The 25,782-nt window shown below is 45.4% G+C and overlaps 4 protein-coding genes across 12 annotated transcripts; 2 read left to right on the top strand and 2 right to left on the bottom strand.

Moving 5' to 3' along the window:
- Positions 1–3,731: 3,731 nt before the first annotated feature.
- fn3krp (fructosamine 3 kinase related protein) lies at positions 3,732–6,110 on the bottom strand. Its single transcript, XM_079747144.1, has 6 exons — positions 5,831–6,110; positions 5,554–5,705; positions 5,357–5,448; positions 4,894–4,976; positions 4,511–4,633; positions 3,732–4,410 (listed from the first exon to the last, which is right to left on the bottom strand). Exons 1-6 carry the CDS (start codon positions 5,969–5,971, stop codon positions 4,072–4,074), a joined length of 930 nt encoding a protein of 309 aa, XP_079603270.1. The 5' UTR covers positions 5,972–6,110; the 3' UTR covers positions 3,732–4,071.
- Positions 6,111–6,286: 176 nt separating this feature from the next.
- On the top strand, positions 6,287–8,498 carry arl16 (ADP-ribosylation factor-like 16). The gene is made up of 5 exons (XM_079746487.1): positions 6,287–6,426; positions 6,563–6,620; positions 6,727–6,843; positions 6,982–7,097; positions 7,317–8,498. The coding sequence occupies exons 1-5, from the start codon at positions 6,365–6,367 to the stop codon at positions 7,480–7,482; spliced, it is 519 nt and encodes a 172-aa protein (XP_079602613.1). The 5' UTR covers positions 6,287–6,364; the 3' UTR covers positions 7,483–8,498.
- epn3a (epsin 3a) lies at positions 8,484–20,799 on the bottom strand. Of its 9 annotated transcripts, none has more exons than XM_079746481.1 (11): positions 20,533–20,799; positions 17,684–18,491; positions 14,517–14,635; positions 12,625–12,702; positions 11,935–12,078; positions 11,112–11,195; positions 10,784–10,913; positions 10,333–10,494; positions 10,056–10,118; positions 9,723–9,962; positions 8,484–9,617 (listed from the first exon to the last, which is right to left on the bottom strand). In XM_079746481.1, the coding sequence occupies exons 2-11, from the start codon at positions 18,279–18,281 to the stop codon at positions 9,319–9,321; spliced, it is 1,917 nt and encodes a 638-aa protein (XP_079602607.1). In that variant the 5' UTR covers positions 18,282–18,491; positions 20,533–20,799; the 3' UTR covers positions 8,484–9,318. The 9 variants fall into 9 exon arrangements, with proteins under 9 accessions (XP_079602607.1, XP_079602609.1, XP_079602604.1 ...); XM_079746483.1 differs by having other exon boundaries at positions 8,488–9,617; positions 10,333–10,497; positions 11,935–12,021; XM_079746478.1 differs by having other exon boundaries at positions 8,489–9,617; positions 10,333–10,497.
- A 3,351-nt stretch (positions 20,800–24,150) lies between these two features.
- rasd2a (RASD family member 2a) lies at positions 24,151–25,458 on the top strand (the record flags this gene model as incomplete). The annotated part of the gene is made up of 2 exons (XM_079745786.1): positions 24,151–24,799; positions 24,938–25,458. The coding sequence occupies 2 exons, from the start codon at positions 24,151–24,153 to the stop codon at positions 25,456–25,458; spliced, it is 1,170 nt and encodes a 389-aa protein (XP_079601912.1).
- Between the last annotated feature and the right edge of the window lie 324 nt (positions 25,459–25,782).

Here is a 25,782-nt window from a genome sequence, read left to right as displayed (position 1 = left end):
CCAAAGAGCTACAGACCCATTCCCCTCCTCTGCATCACCTACAAGCTCTACGAGAGGCTATTACTCCAATGCCTTATGCCACTTATAGACACCAAGCTTACTCAAGATCAAGCTGGCTTCCGCCCTGGCCGCTCCTGTGCTGGGCAGCTATTGAACCTCACCCAACACATTGAGGACGGTTTTGAGTGCAAACTCATCAACGGAGCAGCTTTCATAGACCTCACCGCTGCCTACGACACTGTCCAGCACCGCACCATGATCAGGAAACTTTTTGACATGACTGGTGACCTTGACCTGGGCCAAGTCATCAAAAGCCTCCTCAACAACAGGCGCTTCTTCGTTCAACTAAACGATAAGAAGAGCAAATGGAAAGCCCAAAAGAACGGCCTACCACAAGGCAGCGTATTGGCCCCCCTCCTCTTCAACATCTACACCAACGACCAACTACTCCCCCCACAATGCTGCCGCTTCATCTACGCTGACAACCTCTGCATCACCACCCAACAGGAGAACCTCCGGAAGCTCGAGCATGTCCTGGAAAGCGGCCTCCTAGAGATGACAACCCACTACAATAACAACCACCTGAAACCCAACCTATCAAAAACCCAACTATGCAGCTTCCATCTTAAAAACCGAGATGCAGGTAAAGAACTAAGCATCTCATGGGATGGCCACAAACTCTCAAACCACTCCCACCCCTCGAGTCACACTCGACAGGACACTCTCTTTCAAAACCCACCTCCAGAACACCAAAGCAAAGGTCCACACCCACAACAACATCCTGCACAAACTGGTAAACTCAAGGTGGGGCGCTGATTCGTCAACCATTGTGCAACTGCCCTAGCCCTGGGCTTCTCCACAGCCGAATATGCTTGCTCAAGCTGGAGCTGCACTCATCACACCAATCTGGTTGACACAGTCCTCAAAGACACCTGCCGCATTATCACGGGATGCATAAATACAACGCCAGTTCCGTGCCTCTACGCCCTCGCTAGCATTGCCCCCCACACACACACACACACACACATCAGACGATCCATCCTCACCCAAGACGAGCGGAGAGCACAGGAGGCCGATACCAGGCACCCCCTGCACGGACACACAGCACCTCCACCTCGACTGAAATCCAGAGCCAGCTTCCTGCATACAGTCCCACCTCTCCTGACAACCAAAGAAACAGCAAGGACCAACATCTGGAAAGATGAATGGAACCAGCTCTATGTACGAGCCGATGACTGGATGGAGAGAGGAATCACCCCTACGGAATACCTCGCCAGCGGGCACAACCTCCCATGGCTAACCTGGAAGACTCTCAACAGACTACGAGTCGAGCAGGGGAGGTGCAAATCACTTATGAAAGAATAGAGCTACCAGCCAGAAGACACATGCAGCTGTGGAGCAGTACAGATGTCCCACCTACTGGAGTGTGATGACGCCCCCCAGTGGACCTGGCTGAACCGACCCCATCAGCTGTGACCTGCGCCAGATACTGGCAGAACGACATCTGAGATTGCAACGGACTTGAAGAAGAAGACTCCTTCCACAATTTTTCACCTAGAGACTCCATTCCACTGGAAAAAATTAGCTTGGAATTGCGCGCTACTATTCTTCTAACAAAAATAATTTATAGTTGTTTTAATATCCAAGGCAATTTTCTGACACATCAACTGCTTCCGACTTAGCATTTCGGTGCGTTTTTAACCATTAAACTTCCTTCAAACATTTAACAAATCAAATATATCTAAACAGAATTTCTACATCATTCAAACATTTTTCAGAATAAACAGTTTGATTCCATACCTGCTTCGTATAATTTCAGTTGGTCTTGACTGAAGTTGTGCCTAGAGTTTGATGACGGCACAATTCTCTGGTCAAAGGTGGCTATCACAAAAGCTAACCATTTTGTACGTTGCAGAGCTTAACAATGTCAATATTTAACCTCGAAACACAATGCCAAGCTTAAACGGTTACGTTATTTCTTGTTAGACTGTTGCTAAAATTATTTATCGATTTGAAATAGGATTGTGATACATCAGGGTTTTGTATGGGGGGACCCCTGTTTATATAGCTCCGGTGAACTCCTAGACTGGGTAGCCCCGCCCCTGCCCCACCCTGAACAAGAGTCATGGACCTATTAAAGGGATTGACAAGGGTTTGGAGAAGAGCAGAGCCATAGAGAGAGATATCTATATAGGTTATATCTATCACTCTGGAGAAGAGCAATACATTTCTTTCTGCTTCCGATACGTTTTTGCGGGAGCCAATCACAAAGCTGGCTTTTCCCCTTGGCGCGCCATTGGCTGGTTTAACATAATGACGACAGGGAAGCGACAGCAAGTACCCAATCGCGTACAGAGTCATTTGAACTAGGCCCGTTGATCATGCCTCTTGTGCTGAAGAAAATGACAGCAGCTTCCCCAGACCAACTTGCAATCTACGATTGATCTTGGTCTGGCAATAGCCAGACTAGTGAACACCTGGTAGATGGTGAATGCTAACAATAATCCTTTAAAACACATTTTTTTACGTCATCCTATCTACACCAACGAAGTGTCACATGAAAGCTGAGACTCCACGGAGTCAAAGGGTATTGGTCTAGATCCTGCCCATATTGTTGGGCAGGATGATGTAGGCTATAGGTCTTTTTACGCTGCCAAGCCGGTTCGGTCGGTACGCCTGGCGATTTCACCTTCTTATCTGAAGTTTCCTGTGTAAAACCGAGGTGGTCAAACCCCGGACGTCACGGCGCGGGCTTTTTTGGTTCACTGGAGAAGGCGGGGCTGCGCACGGAGTCTAGACCTCTTTAGAATAAATTGTATTATTGCATACTCCCGAAACTTGTTTTAATTTTTTTTATGATTGAAGACACCCGCATGCAATAATGAGTTTACATCTGAGTGCAGACTACAAACGCGATTAACTATGGTCAGGGATGATCGTTACTGTCTAGACACGGTCCAATAAATAGTGAACTTCATCACAGCCTCACCGAAGCGCCTTTAATGCAAACAATCGCAACAAAAAACGCCTGCAGAAATTATCCGACACCCGCTGGTCTCAGCATGATTCACGTCTACAGTAGCCTTTGTCTTCTGTCATTGATCAATATGAGGACATTTAACCACGATGGTTGGATTAAAATCAGAGGGAGACAAAGTGCAGCTCGAAAGCGACCTCCCACACAAGAGCAATGGAATCATTTGATCTTACATGCCTTGTGACGTGGCGTGTGATCTGTACATTTCGGCTGCGCATGTATTTTTTGAATTTTAAATTGATGCAATAAATTATGTTGTTGTTGACTTCTAACATGTCTCTATCTTTGCTGTTTAAATCTAACAGTAGTCTATGAGTAATATATCGGCGGTAACCACTGTTTTTGGTTGCGAAATTGTGCCAGCTGGGCATTCCGTGGTATTGGATGTGTTTTAATAAAACACATCCAATACACTGAATGTCCGCTGGTGACGCCACTGAGGCTATAGTAGGCTAACGATGCTCTTAGCATCCTACGAGTACCCCTGGAGTCCTCTTTAGCTACGATGCTTTCGGGAAACGGTGTGAAAACTGTACGATGCTCGTACGGCGCACTTCACGATCCACTTAGGCTAACGATGCTTTCGGGAAACTTGGCCCAGAACAGATCAGCTATTCTATATTTTATCTAAAATGTATTAACACTTCATCACATTAGCTATTTGTTTAACTCTTCACTTTATTTGTTTCCAACCATTTTACATTTTTTGAATTGTTTGCATGTTTACTCCGTTCAAATCCCTTCACTTGATTTAAGCCATTCAACATTTCTTTATGTCTTAAAGTATGTGGCTTTACTAAACAAATGTTCAACCTCACTTTGCACTACAGCACTCACCGCATTTTCTGCAGGAATTACATTTAATAGTTTTAAAGTATGAGCTTTTATTGACCCAATTATCGAAATAGCTATTGAACAGCATTTAGTACAGATATGTCCAGGTTATTTTAAGCTTTGAGCTGGTTGAAATCTTCCACATTTGTACTTTGTTTCTTTGTGACACACAAGCTATTCCTTTAATACCACAGAGGCCTTCACTTCACAAGGTCCTTCATGATTCGGAGCGAAGAGCCCTTGTAGCCACCGCCAAAGTGGTTCCAGTGATTGAGGTTGTGAAAAAGTTGGTAGAGCTGGTTTCTCTGCGTAAAGCCAGGCGCCTTTGGGACGTTCTCATGGTATGCGGAGTAGAACGAGCTGCTGAAACCCCCAAACATCGCCATGATGCCCAGCTCGTACTCAGAGTGGCCGTAGAAGGAGGCGGGGTCGAATATGACTGGTCCCTCTGTGGTCTGGGCCACGTTGCCACCCCATAGGTCTCCATGGAGGAGGGCGGGCACAACCTCCACTTCGGTAAACAGCTGCGGGATCTTCAACTTTATCGTCAGTGCAGGAAGTAAACAGAAAGCTTAACGTCAGAGGAACAGCTCAATAATAATAAAATAATGGATGTTAAGAAAAATTATGAAAGTATACTTGTAGATGGGACCATAGTTCCCTTGCTTCTCTGTCACCATAAGACTTTTCCACCATGTTTAGTTGATGCTGGAGTCTGTGTCTGGAGTAGAACGTCACCCAGTCATCCTGCCACTCGTTTTCCTGCAAAATAATTACCATAAGTGTAGTCTCCCTGCAGATGAGATATAAGATCTAACATTTATGGGACACAGCTAAATGACGATGATTCACGTTGTCACTATGAGTTACATTTGGACATAATTATGTGAAAATGGCACATTATGTCTGCATCACTTGCAGGCGGGTATGCTCTGCCGCCAAAGGTGACCTTGGCCGAATCTGGGAGCCAGGAAATAGCCCAATTTGTCTTTGTCCACAGGGTCCTCTTTACCATAATTTACCTGTGGAAGGTAACCACAGCAAGTAGCGACATGGAACCCATATTTTTCGACGAGAGGCATTTCAGAAAGCCCTGCTCCTTTTCCTGGGAACAACCAGAGAGACTAATTAATAATCTATATAGGACAGCTAAATAACAAAAGTAAAAAAAAAGAACATTCTTAATGCAGCAGCAGAACATGCCTGCTGTTCAACCAGCCAAAGCAGTGACACTTAAATCCTTTCCCTCTGCCAGCTCACTAAAGCCGTGGCACCAGTTAGACTCCTTGATGTTGATCTTCAGGGTAGTCACAGGAGCAACTATTAGCCCTTGGCTCAAAGTTTACCTTTGCAGTCCACTCATGCAGTCGTTATGTTGTCCAAAACTACAATTTAACCTGAGCCCACACTCATGTGTATGTTGTTTTTAGAACCTGCAGAAGGCTTCTAAATAAAATAATAAAAATAAAATTCATTAGTAATTACCTACGGTTTGTTGTTCTCTCATTCGCTTATCCAGACTTCTCTTGTTGTGAAGGTGCAGATTTGCCAATTTCTCTCCAAGCTGTGTGGAGTACCTTTTGGACAGACAGCAGTGTGTACATTGAGACCAAAACCCAATTAATAAAGTAATGTTACATTGATTCTTCAATGGTGCAATACGTTCACAACATGGCTCTCACTTCGTCAAACCTTTCATGTCCAGGTGTTCCATGACAAACACAGATCCCCCTGTGTCCAGCTCAATGACTTTCACAGGCTTCGGGACTTTGATGGTTTCTGTTTGTAAAATAGCATCCAAACTTGCCATTTCCCCATCAAACATCCGTTTCGCCTTGTTAAAAAAAATGACAGTAAGCATAAGTTAATTAGTTAGCTGAAGTACAATAGCATTAGACTGTCACCTCTATTGTGATAGCATTTGTGCATGTGATTGCATACAAATACAAAATTAAGAACCTGACTCTTGTGATTTATCTTCACAAAAACTCTGCCAATATCAGTATCATAACTCTGGCCTTCGCTGATACAGCCTCCTCCAGAGTGTCCAGTATACTTCAGCATTGAGGTTCCAAGCTCCTTCTTCAACTTGGCCTCCATGGCAAGTCGAATATAAATACTGATCGGCTGGATAGATATTCCGCGTTTCTGTCCTATCACTGATGAAAACCTACAAAGTTCCTCTCGAATCTATCTATGAGGATATTTCAACTTATCCTCTGTAAATATGATGGGCCTACATTCGTCACAGTTATTTTTATTCCGGTTTACGTTTGGTCAACAGAAGTAACCAATTAGAAGTAGCATTTGAGTGATTGACGTAAATCTTACCCTATCACAGCCTGAGCGTAAAATCACGTGGATATAGATATCACCACGGCAACAGACGAGGCTGTTTGTCGTGTGCGCCATGGATGTATGCTATCGCATTAGCATGACTGTTATTCTGAATCTCATTGCAAATTAAAGCTATTATTGGGGGGGAATGTGGAAATGTGTCTGCTTCTTGGAGCGACTGGTGTTGGAAAAACGCTGCTGGTGAAACGCCTCCAAAATATCCTTTAATTGGTCGGTCTTACGGTATAACAAGCGAACTACATACTGTGCGTGACTCGTTTGTGTACATTTCCGACCCGTCGAGCCCAACGTTAGGTCAGGTCTTGTTGTTATCTTTAACCCGTTACATCTACAGCTCACTTTACGCGATGGATCGAGTGAAGTAGGAGAACCACCCGTTACTCTGCCGACTGTGAGTAATTCAGCTGTGATGTTTTTCTTGACGTCTTTTACTTGACACATGGGGAGTCACGACATTTGTCGTCCTGTTGTTTCTGTCATCCTGCATCTCGCCACAGGTCGGCACCAATCTCACCGATTTGACGCTGAAGAGAAAAAAGGTTACAGTGAGAGAGCTGGGAGGCTGCATGGGCCCCATCTGGCCCAGTTACTTCACTGACTGCTCCAGTGTTATAGTTATGTTTCCTTCTACTTTGCTTTTTTTTTTTTGGGACAATTATTCCCAAATTGACAGTTACCTATCTGAGGTAAAAAAAAAAGAAAAAAAAAGTAAGAAGATTAATTGACAGGAATTGTTGTGCCTTGTCCTGTAGTTCATGGTGGACTCCGCCAACATATTCCAGATATCAGCGTCCTGTATCCAGCTGTTGTCGGTTCTTTCGGCGGAGCCTCTACACGCTGCCTCTGTACTGGTTATTTTCAACAAAAGGTAACCATGCCACCATGTGCATAAACACTACTATGTAGCAGATTGACCATCATCACTATAATAAAAATAACAAAAAGTTTAGAACTGATGTCAATATTCAAATATATGCCTTTGTATCCTGATGGATGTTAAAATTGATGGTGTCCCTTTTATCCCCCCCCCTCCCCTCCTCCCCCCCCCCCCCCCCCCCCCCCCCCCCCCCCCCCGCCTCCCGGCCAGGGACTTGCCTTGTGCTATGAGTCTAGTAGAAATGAAGTCACTGTTCAGAATGGATGACATCATTGCATCTGCCCCTCAGCCCGTAACGACACTGGAAGTCAGCGCCCGCTCTGGCCAAGGACTGAAAGAGGTGCTCAGCTGGCTGGACTCAAACACATCAAAATGACCTCATTAGGCATTATTTAAATCCATCATAATTGACAAACAGCTGTTATGGAGACAGGAAGTGATGTAACTGGTGCTCGTTCTTCCAGAGGAATTGATCAACACCACCACAAAGAATAATTTCGCACATTGACACACAAGAAATGACAGATAAAAATGAGATTATTCCTCACATATTGCTTTTGTTTAAATGGGAGGCTGTGCAGAAATGATTAATTGTGAAATAGAAACTGAACAATATGATGATACCCTTTTCTGTATTAAGCATTCATTCATACATACCATTTTTTTGTGTATCAGAAACAAATGATTCGATTTTTTATTTTTTTATATTGTTAAACAGCTCTTAATCTGTTCAAAGATAACTTAAGTAGTCTTTAAATCATAACTGTTGTTTAATGTGTATAATACTTTACATTGTTTTTTGTTATAAATAACTGAGCTATCGATGCTGAGCTGTATTTTGAGATTTACTGCCTAAGATATATAACACATTTGAACAATATAATACATTTGCCTACATGGAATTTATTAATATTGGTAGTAAAGGGAGGTGGAGTTAAGAATCGAGTTAAGGTTACGCAGTTGAATACGATAAGCTCCTTTCTGTATGATTGTTACTAGTTTATTACATTCATTTTTCGTATAGAATTATGTCATTTTTGTTGGTTTTTTTTATATGAATGCTACCCCGTAGCCTAATGCGTACCAAAAACAATAATTCAACTATTAGGAAAAAAAAAAGGAGTGTACTAGTGTAAAATAATAATTAATATTCTATTATCTATAAAGTACCTAGCTGATTCCTATATCTAACCTACAGTTTAGCAAAACTGATGACTTGTGAAATCAACGTTTCAATAAAATGTGTTGAAGGGGACTGATAAAGTCACTGAAGCTGTCTCCACCAGGGGGTGTAATGTGCTTGGCACAACCAAAACATGGCGCTGAGTGCAAAATGAAGGAAACATGATGAACAAATATGAAGCATCCAAATAAAACAACGACTAATTACAAGGTGTTGTAATCATACCCTTATATTTGATATCAATTGTTGTCAAGGAATGAACAGTGAGTCATGACATTAAAATGGTCCTTTGCCAAATTCCATCCCATTGTGTAAATCCATGGTAACTCACTCTCGTATTATGACTTACCAAAAGCATCTTTACCAACACCAGCTCCATCGAAGTTAATGTTGAAATTGAAGTACATAAATGACAAACTGTGTGTTACTAGCTGTTTGCGATGGCAGGTGCTGTAACATTCACCCATCTTCTAATATCTTCCCTGACCAAGGCTCAAGAAACGTTAAAGCAGCTCTCCTTTGTTTTCAATTCAAATTATGCACAATGAGATTAAAGCAGGCATATCTGGCAGATGATCAGTGCTGGATAGTACTACAACCATCATACAATACAGTGAACTGAGCTTGTATGTCAATTGCCAAGTTCCACCAACATTTCATAAAGTTGTGATTCAGTGTAGGTTTCTACGTAATATACATAATGTACATTAGTATTAGTATTCATGTTCTAATGTGATTTTGTTAAAACACTGATTTTTCTGTCAGTCAAGAGTAACCTCCCCTTGGTTTATCAAGAGAAGAAACAACCTTAACCAATTAGATTATACTAAAAGGCAAGGGACTTAAGAGTTACGTTATTATACTGAAGATATTGGCAAAGAGGAAACAAAAGGGTTCACAAGGGTAACTATTTTCCTTTTTGAGAGCTGGGAAACCCAGCACAGCCTTTGGGCATTCAGAGTTGGTGTTTTTTCCGAGATCAAAAACGTTATCCTTCTTTTATGACTTGTGGTGACGGTCGGTTGGTCCTCATAGAAAAGGGTTTTGACTGTGCTGCTCTGACTGTGACCCCAGAACGCTGGCGGATAAGAGGGGCAGCAGGGGCTGGGGGAGGGCCCCTGCAATATCCAGGGCCCCAGCCTGGCTGGGATGGGTTAGAGAGGTGGGGAGGCTGGCCGCCTGGTGGCTTGCAGGCAGGGGCAAAGAGGCGCTGTAGGGGAGTGAGCTGGCGAAGGGCACGGGAGAGTTGGAACTCGAACCCATTTGGTTCAGAGTTAGTTTGGGCTGTTCCGCTTGGAAGGGATTGTTGGGTGAAGGGGAACTCACACCTAGGTAAAAGAAACAAAAACAGGCAACAACGTTTTCATTGGATCAAGATTACGAGGCACTCTCAGGGTTAGGGATCAACGCTTGGCTATTATGGAACCACCTACTGGATAGAAAGGGGTTCATGGCTTTGGCCGGGGGGTTGGCAGGGATGAGGGTGTCCAGATTGACCAAGGAGGCTGCAGTGGGACCCAAGAAAGCCTCGGGGGTTCGACAGTTTCTAGGACTCGGAGCCGCTAGGCTCTCCTCCAGGCGGGACAGGTCAAACAGCTCGGGACTGCCCCCCCCTCGTCCGTTCATGTTCATCTGGCCTCCGTCCATGGCCTCATCGAACAGATCGCCATCTACTGAGGGACACAGAGACAGAGTTGAGGGAAACTTCATTAAGTATCTTTCCCTTCCTGAAATGTGAAACCACGGCGGAGCCAAGTCTTCCCTACCTGAAGGGCTCCAGGCTCGGGGAGAAGGGGCCTTGGCTATAGCAGGATGTGCTGTTCTCTCTGCTGGCATAGAAAAGGAAGGCAGAGGCAGCCACAAATCAACCAAAATGCCAATCTACTTCCCAAATTGTAATAAGCGCGGTTTATTATCTAGGCACAGCCAAATTCTTCTTTTATTGAGAAACAGGATTCAGATTCAAGATTACGTGATTAATCCTGGCAGGAAATTGTAAGAGTGCTGTGTCTTAAAAACGGGTCACATGGCAACACTTCGGACCTGTGTGAGCTGGGGAGGTCCACGCTTGGCCCGGGGTATTTAGGTTGGAGGCGTTCCTTGGGCCATCCCAGTGGTCGGCAGGGGACTGGCTTCGTTCCCAGGGCGGGGCGGGGCTGCTGGAGGCAGGGGGTGCCAGCCAGGGTGCCTCTACTCTTGCGCTGTCTTCTGGAAACACAAAAAAAAAATGGGGTTTATTTACACTGGATCACATCTACTCTTCCATTGTGTTCATATCCGCACACCAATGTTCCTTTGGTTACAATGTGAGGCCGTTCAGAGTACTTTTCCATTGCATGTGTGCTTGTTTAATTTGTGGGGGCAGAGCAGCTAAAACAAGAAGGCCTAGTGGGAGTATCAATATCAATGGGAATATCTAGGTGGGGGGAGAGCATTGTGTTGCTAGGGTAAAGTCAATAGGGGTCGGACACGGCTCCGCTAACGCGCGGCTCACCCAGTGAGTCCCAGGGGTCTCTGCCGGTCAGGCGGGCGGCCCCCTGGGGCTGAACGTCCCCCCAGGGATTGGTGCTATGGGACACATCTGGCGGTACGGCGAAAACATCCACAAGATCCATGAAGGCAGTCTAGACACAAGAACACAAAAACGTTTGTTTAGACTCATGATGCTTTTATGATGGGCTTTTATGAGTACGGCTATAGTACGGATTTGAAATGCGCCGCGGATCACCTAATAAGTCTCTAATGACTCAGGGAAAAAGCAAATAAACACAAAATAGCTTTGATTGATACTGGTGAGAGAGGGTAGAGTCAGCGCCTCATACCCCGCCTTTGGATTCCATTTCCCGCTTGCTCTCCTCGAGAGCTTTCTGGAGCAATGACTCGTCTCCCTGGCGACTGCGCTTCTCCTAATGGGAAATCAGACACATGGATGGTGGTAAGTATGATGGGGGGCTTCAGGCTAAGTCACATATTGTCCTATCCATATTTATGATTCAGTGGAAGCTCAGTCACCGATTTAAAATAACAAAATAACACAATATAGTACTGCATGCGTCGCAAAAAGCTGTGTGCGGGGTTCTCCCCGGCCGAAGGGTGGAAAGAACAAACCAATCACCGAGGCTTTGTATTTATGTTTACTATTCTGCCGTTATACATTTTACACACAATTAACTGCTGAAATGACCTGACATAATTAGCGGGTCTGAGTTTCATTAAAGCTGACTACTTCTGTTTGCTGTATTTTTACTGTTTTCATTACACATTGTAGTTCCACAATCATGGCTTCCCACATTCTCACTTTTGTTATCCTTTTAAATACTCTGTAATATTGCTATGTAACCAGAAAACGTGGCTTGTTGATCCCTTTAATGACCATGATTTCATTGGTTTCGTTGCGATAACTCATTTGATGAATCAGCATTAAAACCACAACACAAAAAATGAGGCAACAAAGTCCATTCACATACACATACATGTATGCGTGGTAAGAAGCCATCGTTACTTTTGCATTTGAAGTGCTCTGGACGTCCCGCGGGTTCACTCAGAGTCTCCTATCTGATACGCTGGTCCATCAGAGGGGTTCACAAGGAGAACGGGGAAAAGGAGAAAGAGGGCGGAGCCCATAAGAGGAGTCTTAGGGTTTACCTGCTGGTGCACCTCCTTGCTCAGGTTCAGGGCGATCTGGAGCTGTGTGTCATCGTCCATGTCCCCAGCAGGGGGCCGGGGGGCCGGCTGTGTGGAGGGTATTGATCGGCGCGGAAGAGGATTGCCATCAGTCAAGTCAATTGACTAAGAGAAATACAATAAGCGCTTTCAAGTTTGCATACAGGCATTGTGTAGCATTGCATGCGGGCAGTTCTACAGGTGTTTTCACCCAAACAATCAAGTGGAGAGGGGTCAGAGGTGTGGGGCTTTAGAGCACCACAACCACACACAAGGGCCCGGAAGAGTTTCTGAGGCTGGAATTTCAGAGTACCTCAGCAACAACAACAACAATAACAACAACAACAACTGAAGAATGGGTGCATTATTGGTTAGTGGTAGCAGGTGAACGGGCTCTCATCCAATTGGTATCAAATAGGCCCCGGGTTAAATGAAACGATGCTGTAGAACGATGAAGGCAGGCCAGAGACGGTGACACCTGGGGAAGAGCGACGTTAGTAGCACATGCCCGGGTTTCTGTGAGGGAAGCGGCGACGGAAACCTCCAGAGTTTTAGTAGTATGGTTGGGAGGCCAGGAGGGAACGGCAGGGCAGAGTGATGGAAGCAGGGCGAGTGAGAGAGGGGTGGATGAATGGGGGTGGGGGGGTGCTCCTTTGGCCGGAGCATCAGTACCTTCTTGGCCTCCTCCTTGCTGAGGCTCATAGCGATCTGTAGCTGCGTCTGCTCATCGATATCCACTGGAGGGGGGGGCTGGGGAGGAAAAGTTTGGGCGGAGGGAGGAGCAGAGGTTTCTTTTTAATGGGGAATACGCCTACGCCTGCAACAACTATTTTAGGAAGAGGAGGAGGAGGAGGGGTTAAAAAGCTTTCATCGGGGTTGAAATGTTATCAGTGTATCAGTTTCAGGCTAGTCCGAGCTGCCTTGCGTTGATTACAGAGCCATTTAATGGCTGTATCGATTGCATAATGGTTCATATGCAGAGAGCAGGGCGAGAAGGTTCAGCAGGGAGGACGCAACAGCCCTGCCCTTCCCATGAAGGGCAGGGCATCGAGGGTACGGTGGGGACTCGGTCCCGGCAGGGGAGTGGATCAATGCGCCACATCCTGTCTGGTCTCCTGCACGTCCACCAGCCAGTGCACTTCGCGGCGTCGCCCAATCGCTGACGACTCAGCTCTCTCAAGCATCGAGCACGTTCGATAGAAAGAATCTCACCCTTTTTGTTTTTAAAAAAGGTTCTGGGAAACGCAGGCTTCGTAGAGGACAGGATTATCACCTGTGATTATGATCACGATGTACAGAGGATAGTGTGGGAGCATCTGGTGGGAGGTGGCTGTGTTTACGGCATTCTTACGCAGTATGCAGTGCTGAGTCAGGAGTCTGTGTTTTCTTCCAGGCATATGTACTGAAGGATCAAAGGGCTGGGTGTGTGTGTGTGTGTGTGTGTGTGTGTGTGTGTGTGTGTGTGTGTGTGTGTGTGTGTGTGTGTGTGTGTGTGTGTGTGTGTGTGTGTGTGTGTGTGTGACAAGTGCCTGCTTGTGGGTTGCAAATAGGTGTGTGCAAGTGGAGGGGAGTATGAATACATGCAGGTCAGAGATTCCTCATAGCATATGCCTGCGGGTCGTGTCATGGTAACTGTAATGCGGCATGTGTGTCTCTGTATGTAAATGTATGTGTGTGTGATTGTCTATGCCAGAGTGTCTGTATGAGAGTGTCCAGGGCCCCTTTTACACAGAGTTCCTGCAATATGACTGCAAAGAGGATCAGTCATTTTGCTGGCTTTGCATTATTTAAGGCAGATCCAATCGTCGGGCGTAATGCCGCCCCCGGGTGTGATATCCTACAGCACGCTATCTGCTTGCTGTAAGGTTATCTGCTAACAAGCCGGTTTGTTCTTCAGAGATGTATAAACCCCCCGGTGGTGGGTCTCACACGTAAAGGCTTAGTTATGGTTCCACGTTGACGCAACGCAATGACCCCGCAGACGCTTTGACGCAGTCGTGACCCTGTTTTGGTTCTGCGTCGGTTTTAGTGAGCGGACCAATCACAGCCCTGGCTGCTGTGTCGCCTCGACACATGATAAAAATGTTTGGGAGGCGCCACGTCAGGCCCTCGCGATGGACGCAAGGAGGGTCTGCAAGGACATAATGGGCCCGTAAACCGCCTTGCGTTGCGTCGACGGGGAACCATAATCAGACATTAACACCCCCCCCCCCGTCCCGTTGCGACGGTTCACCCCTTTCTACACAGACCTTGTTGCGGCTCTGTCAATGCCCCCCCCCCGATTCCGTGATTGTATGTTTCATACGGAAGGCGAGGCGGAATAAAGGCTCACCATTCCCACCTTGAACCGGCTGTGTTAAAGGGGCTTATGTGTGTGTGTTTGTGTATGTGTATGTGTGAGTGTGAGTGTGAGTGTGAGAGAGTGAGAGAGTGAGAGTGAGTGTGAGCGTGTGTGTGTGTGTGTGTGTGTGTGTGCGGGTGTCTGTGAATGTGCGGGTGTTTGTGTGCGCGTGAGTGTCAGAGTGCTGGAGCGTGCGTGTCTTTCTGTCACAGCGAGAGGTTACCTTCTCGCTTTCCTCGCGGCTCATGGCCAGTGCCAGCTGCAGCTGCAGCTCCTCCTCCCCGCTGGTCTGTGGCCGAGCCTGCTCCATGTCTGTGGTCAGGCGGGGCGAGGAAGAGGAGGCTGTGGGGGGGGGGGGGGGGACAGAGGAAGGGCTGGTTCAAAACACGAGGACGTCTCCGTCCAGAATCATTCGGGAATGTATTGACACATAACACGTTAGAAAACGACGACCCCAACAACAACCCTTGTTGTTGTGGTTTTTGGACGGGTGTTGTGTGAGAGGGTTCAGATGGGAATAGACAAGAGCCGACGCTGGGCGTGCATGTTAATTCCCCGCTCCATTGCCTGTTGTTTCAGAGCCTCCGCTGGCATCGCTTGCCACGGCCTCCCTGACTCAGCCTACACTGGGAACAATGCTGTGTCTGTTCGCACAGTCGGTGTGGTAAAACAGGAGGGGAGAGGTAAAGGGGATGTGAGAGGGGCACGGGTGGGGGGCGAGGTTGGTCACTGGGGACCCCGTGTTATTACCCCAACTCTTGCGGAGGGGGGCTCAAGGACACAAAAGTAAAAAAATGCAGGTTTTTCTGAGGGGAAGTGGGTCGTGAGGGCGGTTGCCAGTCTAGATGGCAGGGCCTGGATCTGGGCCAGTCGGGCTAAAAGGAGACGGCAAGGCACACGTTGGCCCGGTTGGATCCTGAACCCAATTACTTCTGCTGAATTTCCTCCGAAGCCCACTCTAGCTGGAATGCTCAATCCTGACCTCCACCTTCTCTGTTCTGTTAGCACCCGACCGACCGACTCTCTGTCCAACCTAAACACCCCGCTACCCTCTGTCCCGACCTCAACACACCAGCCAACAACCATCCATCCATCCTCAACACCACCCAACCGCCATCCCATCCCAACCTCAACACACCAGCCAACATCAATCCATCCCAACCTAAACACCCCCCTACCCTCTGTTCCGACCTCAAAACACCAGCCAACAACCATCCATCCATCTTCAACACCACCCAACAGTCTGTCCCGACCTCAACACACCAGCCAACATCCATCCATCCATCCCAACCTCAACACCACCCAACAGCCTGTCCCGACCTCAACACACCAGCCAACATCCATCTATCCATCCCAGCGTCAACACCACCCAAACGCCACCCAAACTCTATTCCAGCCAACCTCAACACCATCTAACCTCAACCTAGGGCTGCTCCATTATGGAAAAAAATCATAATCACGATTATTTTGATCAATATGGAAAATCACGATTATTCAAACGATTATTTTTGAGTTTGAAAACATGATTTATTTATTCAGCATGTCTCTCCCAAAAAACACTTTGTAACTGAGAACTTTGAAATTTCGCCTTAAAAAAATACACAAAATGGTCAAAAAGAACATGTTCAAATCTAAAATAATGTACAGATATGTATCCAGCTGTCCCTAATCTGTCCCAACCTCAGCACCCAGCCATCCTCTTATGCACCGGACCATCCATTGCAACCTCCACCCATCGATCATCCTTCATACCTTAACACCATCCTAGCATCCGCCCCAACCTCTACCCCATCCGACTCGTAACCCATCTGACTAGCTAATCAAACATCAGCCATTCGACTATTCATCTACAACCCCTATCCCACCATCCTTCTAATGTCCACCACCTGACAGATGGGCTGAATTATCTTATGATGTCATCACGGGTAGCTCTTTAAAGCCCTGCCATCGCCACCAGTAACGCTAAGTGGTATTGTGCGGCGCTGGACAAAACGTGTTATGTAAATATTAGCCCGCATACATGTATACACACACGCAGAACACACACTAGCGCCTGTTAGAGCCAACCTAACTGCAGCAACAGTATATTTCTGTCACTCCTATTAAAGTTAAGCCATTTCTGCTATGTGGACCTGTTTGGAAGCCTGCCAATCAAGATAATGAGAGCTTTCAATCATGAGTAGTATTTGCCTAAATGTGCCTTTGAGCATATACATTAATGTATGTTACCTTGCCCTTTTAACTTCCATTAGATTAATTATGTTTTAGTCAGCATTTTGTATCATATCAGGATGTCAGGATAGGAGTAGTAATGCTCTAGGATCAACACAGGAAATAGATTATTAGAAGGGGATTATTCGATTATTATTATATTAGGTTTAGTGTCAATTTGGGTAGGCAATTTGGAGAAAGCCGCCTTAATAAGCTATCTTTTGAAAGTATTGAACTGGTGGTGTTGGTTTGATATAAACAAAGATGTGAACATTAGGAATGTAGTTGACAGTCAGAAGTCTTACAATTTGGCCCCGTTCAACCATAGTGACCCAGTTCTAAAACTGCATTTCTGCTATTTTCTGTTTACTAGTAAACATGGTAAATCCCCAAAAAGCTTCCCCTGCGCGGATATCACTAGCCACACCAAAACACAGAATACAGTATGTTTGTATTGTAATGCAGCACACCCTAGCATTTGCCTAATAACTTTTTGCGAGCCACTACACATGGTCACTAGGCCTGGTTACACATGCTTTGTAGAAAATGTAACAGGGCCTCCCCTCCATTGTTTTTCCAGTTTAGCTGACATGGCTATGACCAGGGGAATGGAGAGAATGCTGATGGCTGCCTATTACGAGGGCATATGAATGAAATTGAACAAACTCTTTGAATAAAGAAACTACAAACACTGTTCTAATAATGAATCTCAATAATAAGAATGGAAGCTGTGATTTTTCTGCTTAAATGACAGTAGCAACTCCCTTTATATGGTTATTCTTTCATTTTAATGCTAACAAGTAACCAAGTAAATATTATAAATGGGTTTATGAGTTAAAGGTAAACCCATTTATAATGAGCCCTATTTATAATAGCCCATTTATAATAGGTTTACCCAATATTCAACCGGCAATATTGTGGTGCACAAGGATGGCGATGACTAGTCAGCTCCTCAGCAAAAGATTGACCAAGGAGTATATCCCAACAAATCACAATGACACTTACTTACTTAATTTAAACAATTAAGATGGAGCAAGGGTAAGTGGTTCCTTAACCTGACAGAGGTATTACGGCCTTAAGCAAGCTAGCTAAGGAAGCAACTGCATGAATGTTGACTGTCCAAGATCACGTCTACGTAAAAAAACCTGACATATAGCACACTGAAACGCTTTGACTCACAGTGGAAGGAGGACGGGGAACCTCTAGACCGGCTGAACTCCTCTGCATGCCCCGCTCCCATGCCGGGATGGCTGGTGCGTCGGCCGGGGTACGGCGGCGGCATGGAGGAGGAACCCAGGGCGGCGGCGCCCTTGGCCATCCTCTCCTTGGTCTTGAGGGCCTGGCTCCTCTCCTGCTTGAGCTTCTCCTCGTCCCTGATGAGGGTCACCAGCTGCTTGGCCTTCTCCCGCACGTTGACGCCTTGGTCGCGGCCGTCCCTGTCCGTGAACTGGAAGTCCCGGAGGGTCTGGACGGTGAAGATGTTCTCGCGGCACTGCTGGGCCACGCGCTCCGAGCCCGTCTTGATCAGGTAGTCCAGCAGCGTGAGGGCTTTGTAGACGTGGCGCCAGTTCTTCCCGTGGTCGTTGAGCCGCTTCCATATCATGCCCATGACCTCGGTGAAGGCGACCACGTTGAAGGTGAGGTCTGCAATCTCGGACATGAGTGAGCTGGGCGGCCCCCAGGGGTCGTTGGAGGTGGCCTCTCGTACCTTGATCTCGGCCTCCGAGTAATTGTTGACCATGTTCTTCACCTGCCGGCGGAGCGAGGAGGTCTGCATGGTGGCGTGTCGGTGGCGTCGGGACTGTTATAACTTTAAAAAAAAGAAGCAGGCTGAGGCACCGGGATACAGAAGGACAAAGTGCCTGGTCGCTCAAGGGAGAAGGGGAATGCAAGTATATTTTCAATGATCAGCCCTCCAGTCCGCAAGAGGAACGTAATGTAGTTGCCCTCCTCTGGAGTCGCTTTAGTGTAGTTCACGGGCAGGGTCCTGTTGGAAACAGGAAAGGAATTCACAACTTAGACTTCAGCTTATCACGGTCTGTGAGCAAACTGAACTCTGATCAACAAATAGTACTGAGTTTTCACCGCTCACTGACTTCACTAAATGGTGCTACAGTCTCACTTCTTCCTGACCCATTAGTAGAACATTCTGCACATTCTGGATCTCCAATTAGGTTAAGCCGATCACATATTCATTCATTGACTCCATTTTTATTCTAAAAGGTTTGACAGTCGCACTACAACATGTGTCTGTTACACAGGGTTAGTTATTTCAACATACTTTTCTTTCTTACTGAAATGCAAAATGTGTAATTCAGAATCTAGGTGTTTCTGAATTGAAGGCAGGCATACAAGAGGGAAACTGTGTTGTTTTGTCTTTAAGTGTTGTCACAAAAGGGAGCCACCCACTCCCATTTTGACCTGGTTACGTCATAACGGCAGCAGGAAGACAAAAAACCATTTGCAGGAATTCACAAAAGTCCAAAGTGAGAGCCCGGTTTACCTCAAACGCACCCATGCGTTATATACTGTTACAACTAAATACCAACGCGGTTCATGGATTATTAAAATTGAATTCCTTCAATCCAAACATATCACATGTGAATAACTGACAGCTCTCACTACAACATATAAAATATTCCTGAAATAACTCTGCAAGATATGACTTGTGGTATGAGTGACTTGTTCCAGGACGTAGAATCCCTGACAGAAAACCTGTTATCTTCTTTCTTATCATATGTAGTTTAGTGCCAGACCTTGGAAAGGACAGCATGGGATCTGAAGTTTGTAGGGAGGGGCCTTCAAATTTGTCTATAATCGTGATTATGATTTTTTCCATAATGGAGCAGCCCTAGGTTGAGGTTAGATGGTGTTGAGGTATTTTCTATTGGGGAAATAGAAATTTGGTCACAAACAGGAATAGTTTATGTTTCTATTTTACATATCTGACATATTCTGCATGCTTCACACACTATGCTGCATTACAGCCAGCAAAGGTATCTGCTATCTCTTATGATATCAGCTCGCATTCTGTGCTGTAATATTATCTACAGTTACTGTGTAGGCTGAAGCAGAAGTTGCTGATAAAATAGGCTGCTAAGCTGACCAGCTCTCCTTATCAAATGTCAACCCATTCAAAGCCAGTTCGGAAGTGAGAACTCTACATTAGTCTCGGGTGCTTTTGCAAATAAAAACGATCACTGGAATTCCCCTGATGGACAGACTATCTGACTTCTAATATCAACTCAGCAGATGTGAGCTCGGGAAATAAAGAAAGAATTGTCCTTTGCCTAATAAAAAAAACAAAATAAACATGTAACATAACAGTGTGCCCCAGGAGAGACTCCAAGCCAATGGCTGCGTCCATTATTGTAGCGCCCACACTTAAGGCTATCAATTATTAAGTGTGCGGATAAAGCTGTAGCCTATGCTTTTGCGACGTCTACTGCTTCCTCACTTTGCCTAAAAGCACACTAGCCTACATTCTTTAAGAAACAGTAGACGGTGCATGACGCCCTGACGAGGCCTCTAGCCTCCAACAAATACAAATAAGCCAACAACAATGACAACAATGTGATCATGACCTTTATTTCAATCCATGGTGTTTTATTCGGCATTTATTGTCAAAGTGATCACTGTAGGTTGACTACAGCAACAATAGTTAAACGGTTCTCTTTTTGGGTATGCAGGTTACCCTGGGAATGTTTAAATCAACTGGATGTTGTAATCTACCGCCTCAATAATACACCACCATTGATGAACACGTATGACCCTGTCCCGTGGATGTAGCCCCTGTCCCAAGTAGCCCCTGTCCCATGGATGTAGCCCCTGTCCCAGCCCTCGTAGCCTACCCATTGCGTCAGATGATGATCGCAGAGGTGAGCGAGCCATGAGCGGTACAAAAGCGTATATCCGTGACTCAGCTGTTTTTATTTGTTATTGTCCTAAGGACAAGTTCAAACGTAAGTATGGCCGAACAACCGAATTGGATGCAAAATCACCAAAAAAGTATTTCCGATTTGCCTTACCTTTAGCATTGCGTCTCGACGCTTTCCCAACTAGGGAACACTGTCGGTGGAAGAAACGCCTCCTTTCCACATCCTTCGCGGCTTTCGGTCAAAAATGACTATAAATTGTGTAGTCAGATCGTGTAGGAAAAACGCCGAACGAGTACCCAAGTATAACAAACTTTACTATATGAACGCGCGGTATCGTATTCTTTCTTAGCGAGTGCAAGGTATCAAACTTTGAAGTCTGATCCCATAAAAAATAACACTGGCGCCGGAGTTGCAGAGAGAGGCACTGCCCTTCCCCCCCTCCCCCCCTCCCCCTTCCCCCCTTCCTCCTCACCCTCACCGCCCCCCAATCCACACAGTGGAAATGGGACGGGGGGAGGCGGGGGGTAGAGAGGGAGGTAGACGAGGGATGGCCGGGTGCTCGATGCAGAGTCAGACTTAACCCTTTCGTTATAGATTTTAAAGCAGGTGTGTTGAAGGGAATTAGTTGAACTGGTGAAGATGAGATAGGCCGTTGTGAAGTTACGTAGACACGTGTTATTGGTGAGGCTACTTCCTATAGGCCCACCGTTTTGAATGTATTGTAACTTTTTTTTTTTCTTGTTATCTTTTTTCAAAGGCGTATGTCAGTATGGCAAGTAGGCCTACACAAACACATTGGGAAACTTATTGAATGATTATGAGAGCAATCCCCAATAGGGGTCTCACAAAGCATCAAAAAGGCTTTTTCTCCGCCTCTTCTCTTTACTTATTCATCCCCACTAATGGAAACAATCAGATAATGTCACATTGCTATCAATAATACAAGCCCACAATAAATGTGTCTGTACCCAGAGAATGATCTTCTCACTGTGATTCATTGAAACCCTAAACGATATAAGGGGCACGCCTATTTTATTGTTGTTGCACCAAATCAAATAAAACATACAAATCATTGCTTGTCAAAAACGACTAAAGATTAGGGTATTGGTTGCCATAAAGTTAATGGACTATGTAAGATTACACATAGGAAATGTATAGTCACATGGCTTGATTCAACTGCTCATGACTGAGTGAGCAGGATATTCAGGAAATACCAGCTCCACCTTGAACTGACAAAGGCTTGCAGTAAACAATGAAGTCATGAAAAGAGAAAAACGCTATCCCGTTCAATGCAAGCATGGCCAAACCGTGTTTATAATTTGACAATGACTGTAAACAAGAGATTACATATGGTTGTATTAGTTTTATTGATTTTTGATGGCACTCTTATCATATTCATAGTCTCTCTCTGTCTCTCTCTCTCTCTCTCTCTCTCTCTCTCTCTCTCTCTCTCTCTCTCTCACCCCAAAGGCTTTGTGGGGGAGACAGATCATAAACATCAGTCTGTGTGTGTGTGTGTGTGTGTGTGTGTGTGTGTGTGTGTGTGTGTGTGTGTGTGTGTGTGTGTGTGTGTGTGTGTGTGTGTGTGTGTGTGTGTGTGAAATAAGAGAGAGCAATAAGAATGAATAAGAAAGTTTGCATTGGATACTGCACCTTATCCCACCTAACCGTTGGTAATCTGTAGGCTATTTCTTTGCTGACCTCTGCTGGTTATGATCGGAAGTGATTGAGTAATTTTAATTGCTACTAGCTGTTCTTCTCTCACTAATAACCACCATTTAAGGTGCCGTGCATGCACACTGCCCAAACAAACACCAATAATGCCAACGAACACCCACATGGGGCCGGTGTGTCAGACCCGTCGGTGGTTGTTGGCTGTTGTTGTCGGATTGCCTTGTTGGTTGCGGACGTGTCGAAGCGGTGTGGGTCGACTTCCGCCAACATACTGCAGTGGTGTGTTTATGTTTGGGCAGTCAGCAGACGCCTTCAAATACACTTGATGCTCAAATTAATGCTTGAGCACATATATTATTTGTTGCAGTATTATAAGCACATAAATTGTTAGTAGCCTATAGATGACTAACAATTGTTACCATTAACAATTCCATGGAATCATGAGTAAGCCATTTACTTGCCTTTACATTTTTATCATTGTTACCAACAGTGCCATGAAATAAAACATTAATAACATTTGTTACCATTATTACTTACAATGAAATTGATTGTTGGTATATATTATTAACAGTTATTATCATTATTACTAACAATTCCATAGAATTATACATTAGCCTAACCTACGATTATTATTAACAATTAGGCTACATGGAATTGTACACTACTTTCAATTGTTGCCATTATTACCAACAATTACATGGAATTATGGGTAATGGTAAAACCAACATAGTGTTCCATTGTGATGCATTCCAATACATACAGACCCCTATTTATATAACATCAGGAGGCTTCACCATCATGATGCATTCCAAAGTAGTAGGCGACACAATGAATGACGCGGTCTCCATGGCAATATGTTTCTACCTCATATGAGGACACGCAGCTCGTGATTCAGGGGATGAAATTGGAATGCAGCGTTTCATTCTTTTCACAGGTGTCCTTGAAAATAAAATTATAATGGAGTTCAGCTGCACAATGGAACAGCCGCCTCCTTCGTTACGATCAACATATTCTTATTTCGTACCCACCATTTGAACCTGTTGAGTCTCAATGAAGAAAGACACACATAGCCTGTTCTAATAAATAGCAATGTTTAATTACATTGATTTTCATTGCATACGGTTGTTCTGCACTTTTTGAGTTTGTTCACGGTTTGCAACTTTCCAAAAAAAAAATCCGTCAAAATCTTCACATCTCAACTTCTACCAACCGCTGAGATTCCCAACTTTTTGAATCGTCCCAGCGCTGGTGTGATGGCGCCTGATAGGGAGTCGGCTTATGGCTGGGTCTTTTGGGGCAGATGGACCGATTGGTATGGATAGCATGTGAATCATAGGTCACCGTCCGGCTGTCTTCACACTACGGTGTGAAGTACGAGGATCTGGATTGACAGGCTTGTCGAGTACGGATGATGGGCTTCGTCCTGCTGTCCACGCATGCCCCTTCAAAATGTTACGATGTATTAGAAAACAAAACTTTTATAAACTAAACTACTGTTCTACTATGCTGTAGTAGGCCTATGCTAAACGATTCCAACATTTGATATTATGCTACACTTGTTGCCAACGTCCTGCCAACAGGAAATGACAATAAACACCTTTTATATAATGTCGTCCACCTACAACAATATGAACCAAAGCCACTCTTTAACTCTAATGTTGAACGGATGTTCTTTGGCTTTGTGTGTGACTGTGGGTAACTGAATGTATTTGAATGTATGAGATAACAGCTTACCTCGTGTAGGAGTATTGTTGATTTTAGCTATAAATTAAATGCTAGGCATAGATATAGTGCAAAAATAGAAATACACAATTTACAACAAAAACACATGTAGGTCTATAGTCTTATATAAACATACCTTTCAGATGCTTCAGTGTTTAATAATAGATTTGTATGCTGTCACAGAACAACCAATAAGAACCAGTTCTGTATTTTCACTCACATGCTGTAAAAGGAGCGGTGCTCTGATGCTTCGTGACGCAGCAGCGACGCTCGGTGAGACTATAGGACACCGCGCGCACTGAACCCTCAGAACACTTGCTGCTCAGTCCCGCTCTTCATCCACACCTGGCCTGCCCAGGACATGCTTGGGAAATGGAGATGAACGCAAATGAAAAGTTGCATCTTTCGCCTGACGGCATCTCCGAACCTTGCAATTCTTATCCCGGGCATCACCCATACCGCTTGACTGGAGGGAAGAACATTACGCACAAGAAAAGTGAAAGTGTGTCACCTAACCCGAAACGAAGTCTGCAGAACAAATGCCAGTCGCAATATTCCAATTCCAGTGTTGTCATCCCAGATATAGGCGCAACCATGGCAGACACGGGCATGCTGAAAACGGTCAAGGCACGATGGAGACAAGACAAGAGGGATTGCGTCGGATCCTCCAGTGCTGATGACGAGAAGCGTTCGTCGTCCGATCAATTCCAAAAGAAACCTGTTGAAGATCTACCCAAAACGCCACTTTCCAGTGAGAACAGTGGCGACGGGACGGTACCCCCCGGACAGATCAAGCCGAGGAACTGTCGACGGATCGTAGTCCTGGGCGCGCCAAAAGTTGGAAAGACCAACATCGTCCGTCGGTTTCTGGGGGACGAGTTTGACGAGCGGTATGTGCCGACGACGGAAGACTTCCACAGGAAGATGTACCACATCCGAGGGAAACCTTATCTCATCGATGTCTTGGACGCGGCGCGGGAAAGAGAATTCCCCGCCAAACGGAGGTTATCCATTTTGACAGGTAAGAGCAAGAACGCGCAATTTTGCAATGAAATATCAGATTTTACTGAATAAATTTGACTTTAAGCACATACATTGGACATTTTCACATTCAGAAACAACAAATTAACTTAATACTGGTGTTTTCTTTGATTGACAGGTGACATTTTTGTGCTGGCGTTCAGTTTGGATGACCGAGACTCGTTGAAGGAGGCGCGGAATCTGCGCAACGAGATCATCTCTAGCAAAACAACTCTGTTGAAATCAAAGGACACCCCGAGGGTACCGATTGTTATCTGTGGCAATAAAGTTGATCTGGCCGCGGGGAGGGTCGTGAGCCGGTCGGAAATCAGCGAAATCCTCGGCGAGGACGCTGCGTACTACGAAACGTCGGCCAAAGCCGGTTCCGGACTCGATGACGTGTTCAGGGCGCTTGTGACGTTGGGTGGGCTGCCTGGCGAGATCATTCCGTCACAGCATCAAACAATATCCCTCAACACCTATCAGTCGCTGTTCTCTAACCAGAGAGCGGTGAGGAAGATGAGCGGCGAGGTCGCGATGGACGGGCCGTGCGCCGCGCTCTGCGCGTCGGCGCGCCGCCCGAGTTTCAACAGTGACCTGAAACTGGTGCTTGGATCAAGCAGCAGTAAGAACAAACCCAAGAAGTGTCAGATTCAATGAATTGAGAATCTTCTTAAACCCACATTGTAGTAGTATGCTACGATATTATATTATGTAAGGAGTTATACTCTTTGGCGTCTGGCTGGACCGATGCGTCGTGTTTCTTTTTTTGTATTTGCACGTTACGAATAAACTCTTATACTGATTATCTCTCTGTGTTGTCGAGTGTTTGTCCTTCATGGGTCCACTACACTTATACAACAATGACGTCACCCCAACCATGCATTTGCCGCCCGGAAAACCGAGGGCGCTGAGGGTCTGATTCAATATAGATGCGTTGTTTTCAAGTAGCCTATTATTATTATTATTAAATTATTGTCTATT

The sequence above is a fragment of the Pollachius pollachius genome (assembly GCF_949987615.1).
Source record: "Pollachius pollachius genome assembly, chromosome: 11".
NCBI classification, from domain to species: Eukaryota; Metazoa; Chordata; class Actinopteri; order Gadiformes; family Gadidae; genus Pollachius; species Pollachius pollachius.
The sequence above is the reverse complement of the archived record's forward strand: the minus strand, read 5'-3'. Positions and strand labels throughout refer to the sequence as shown.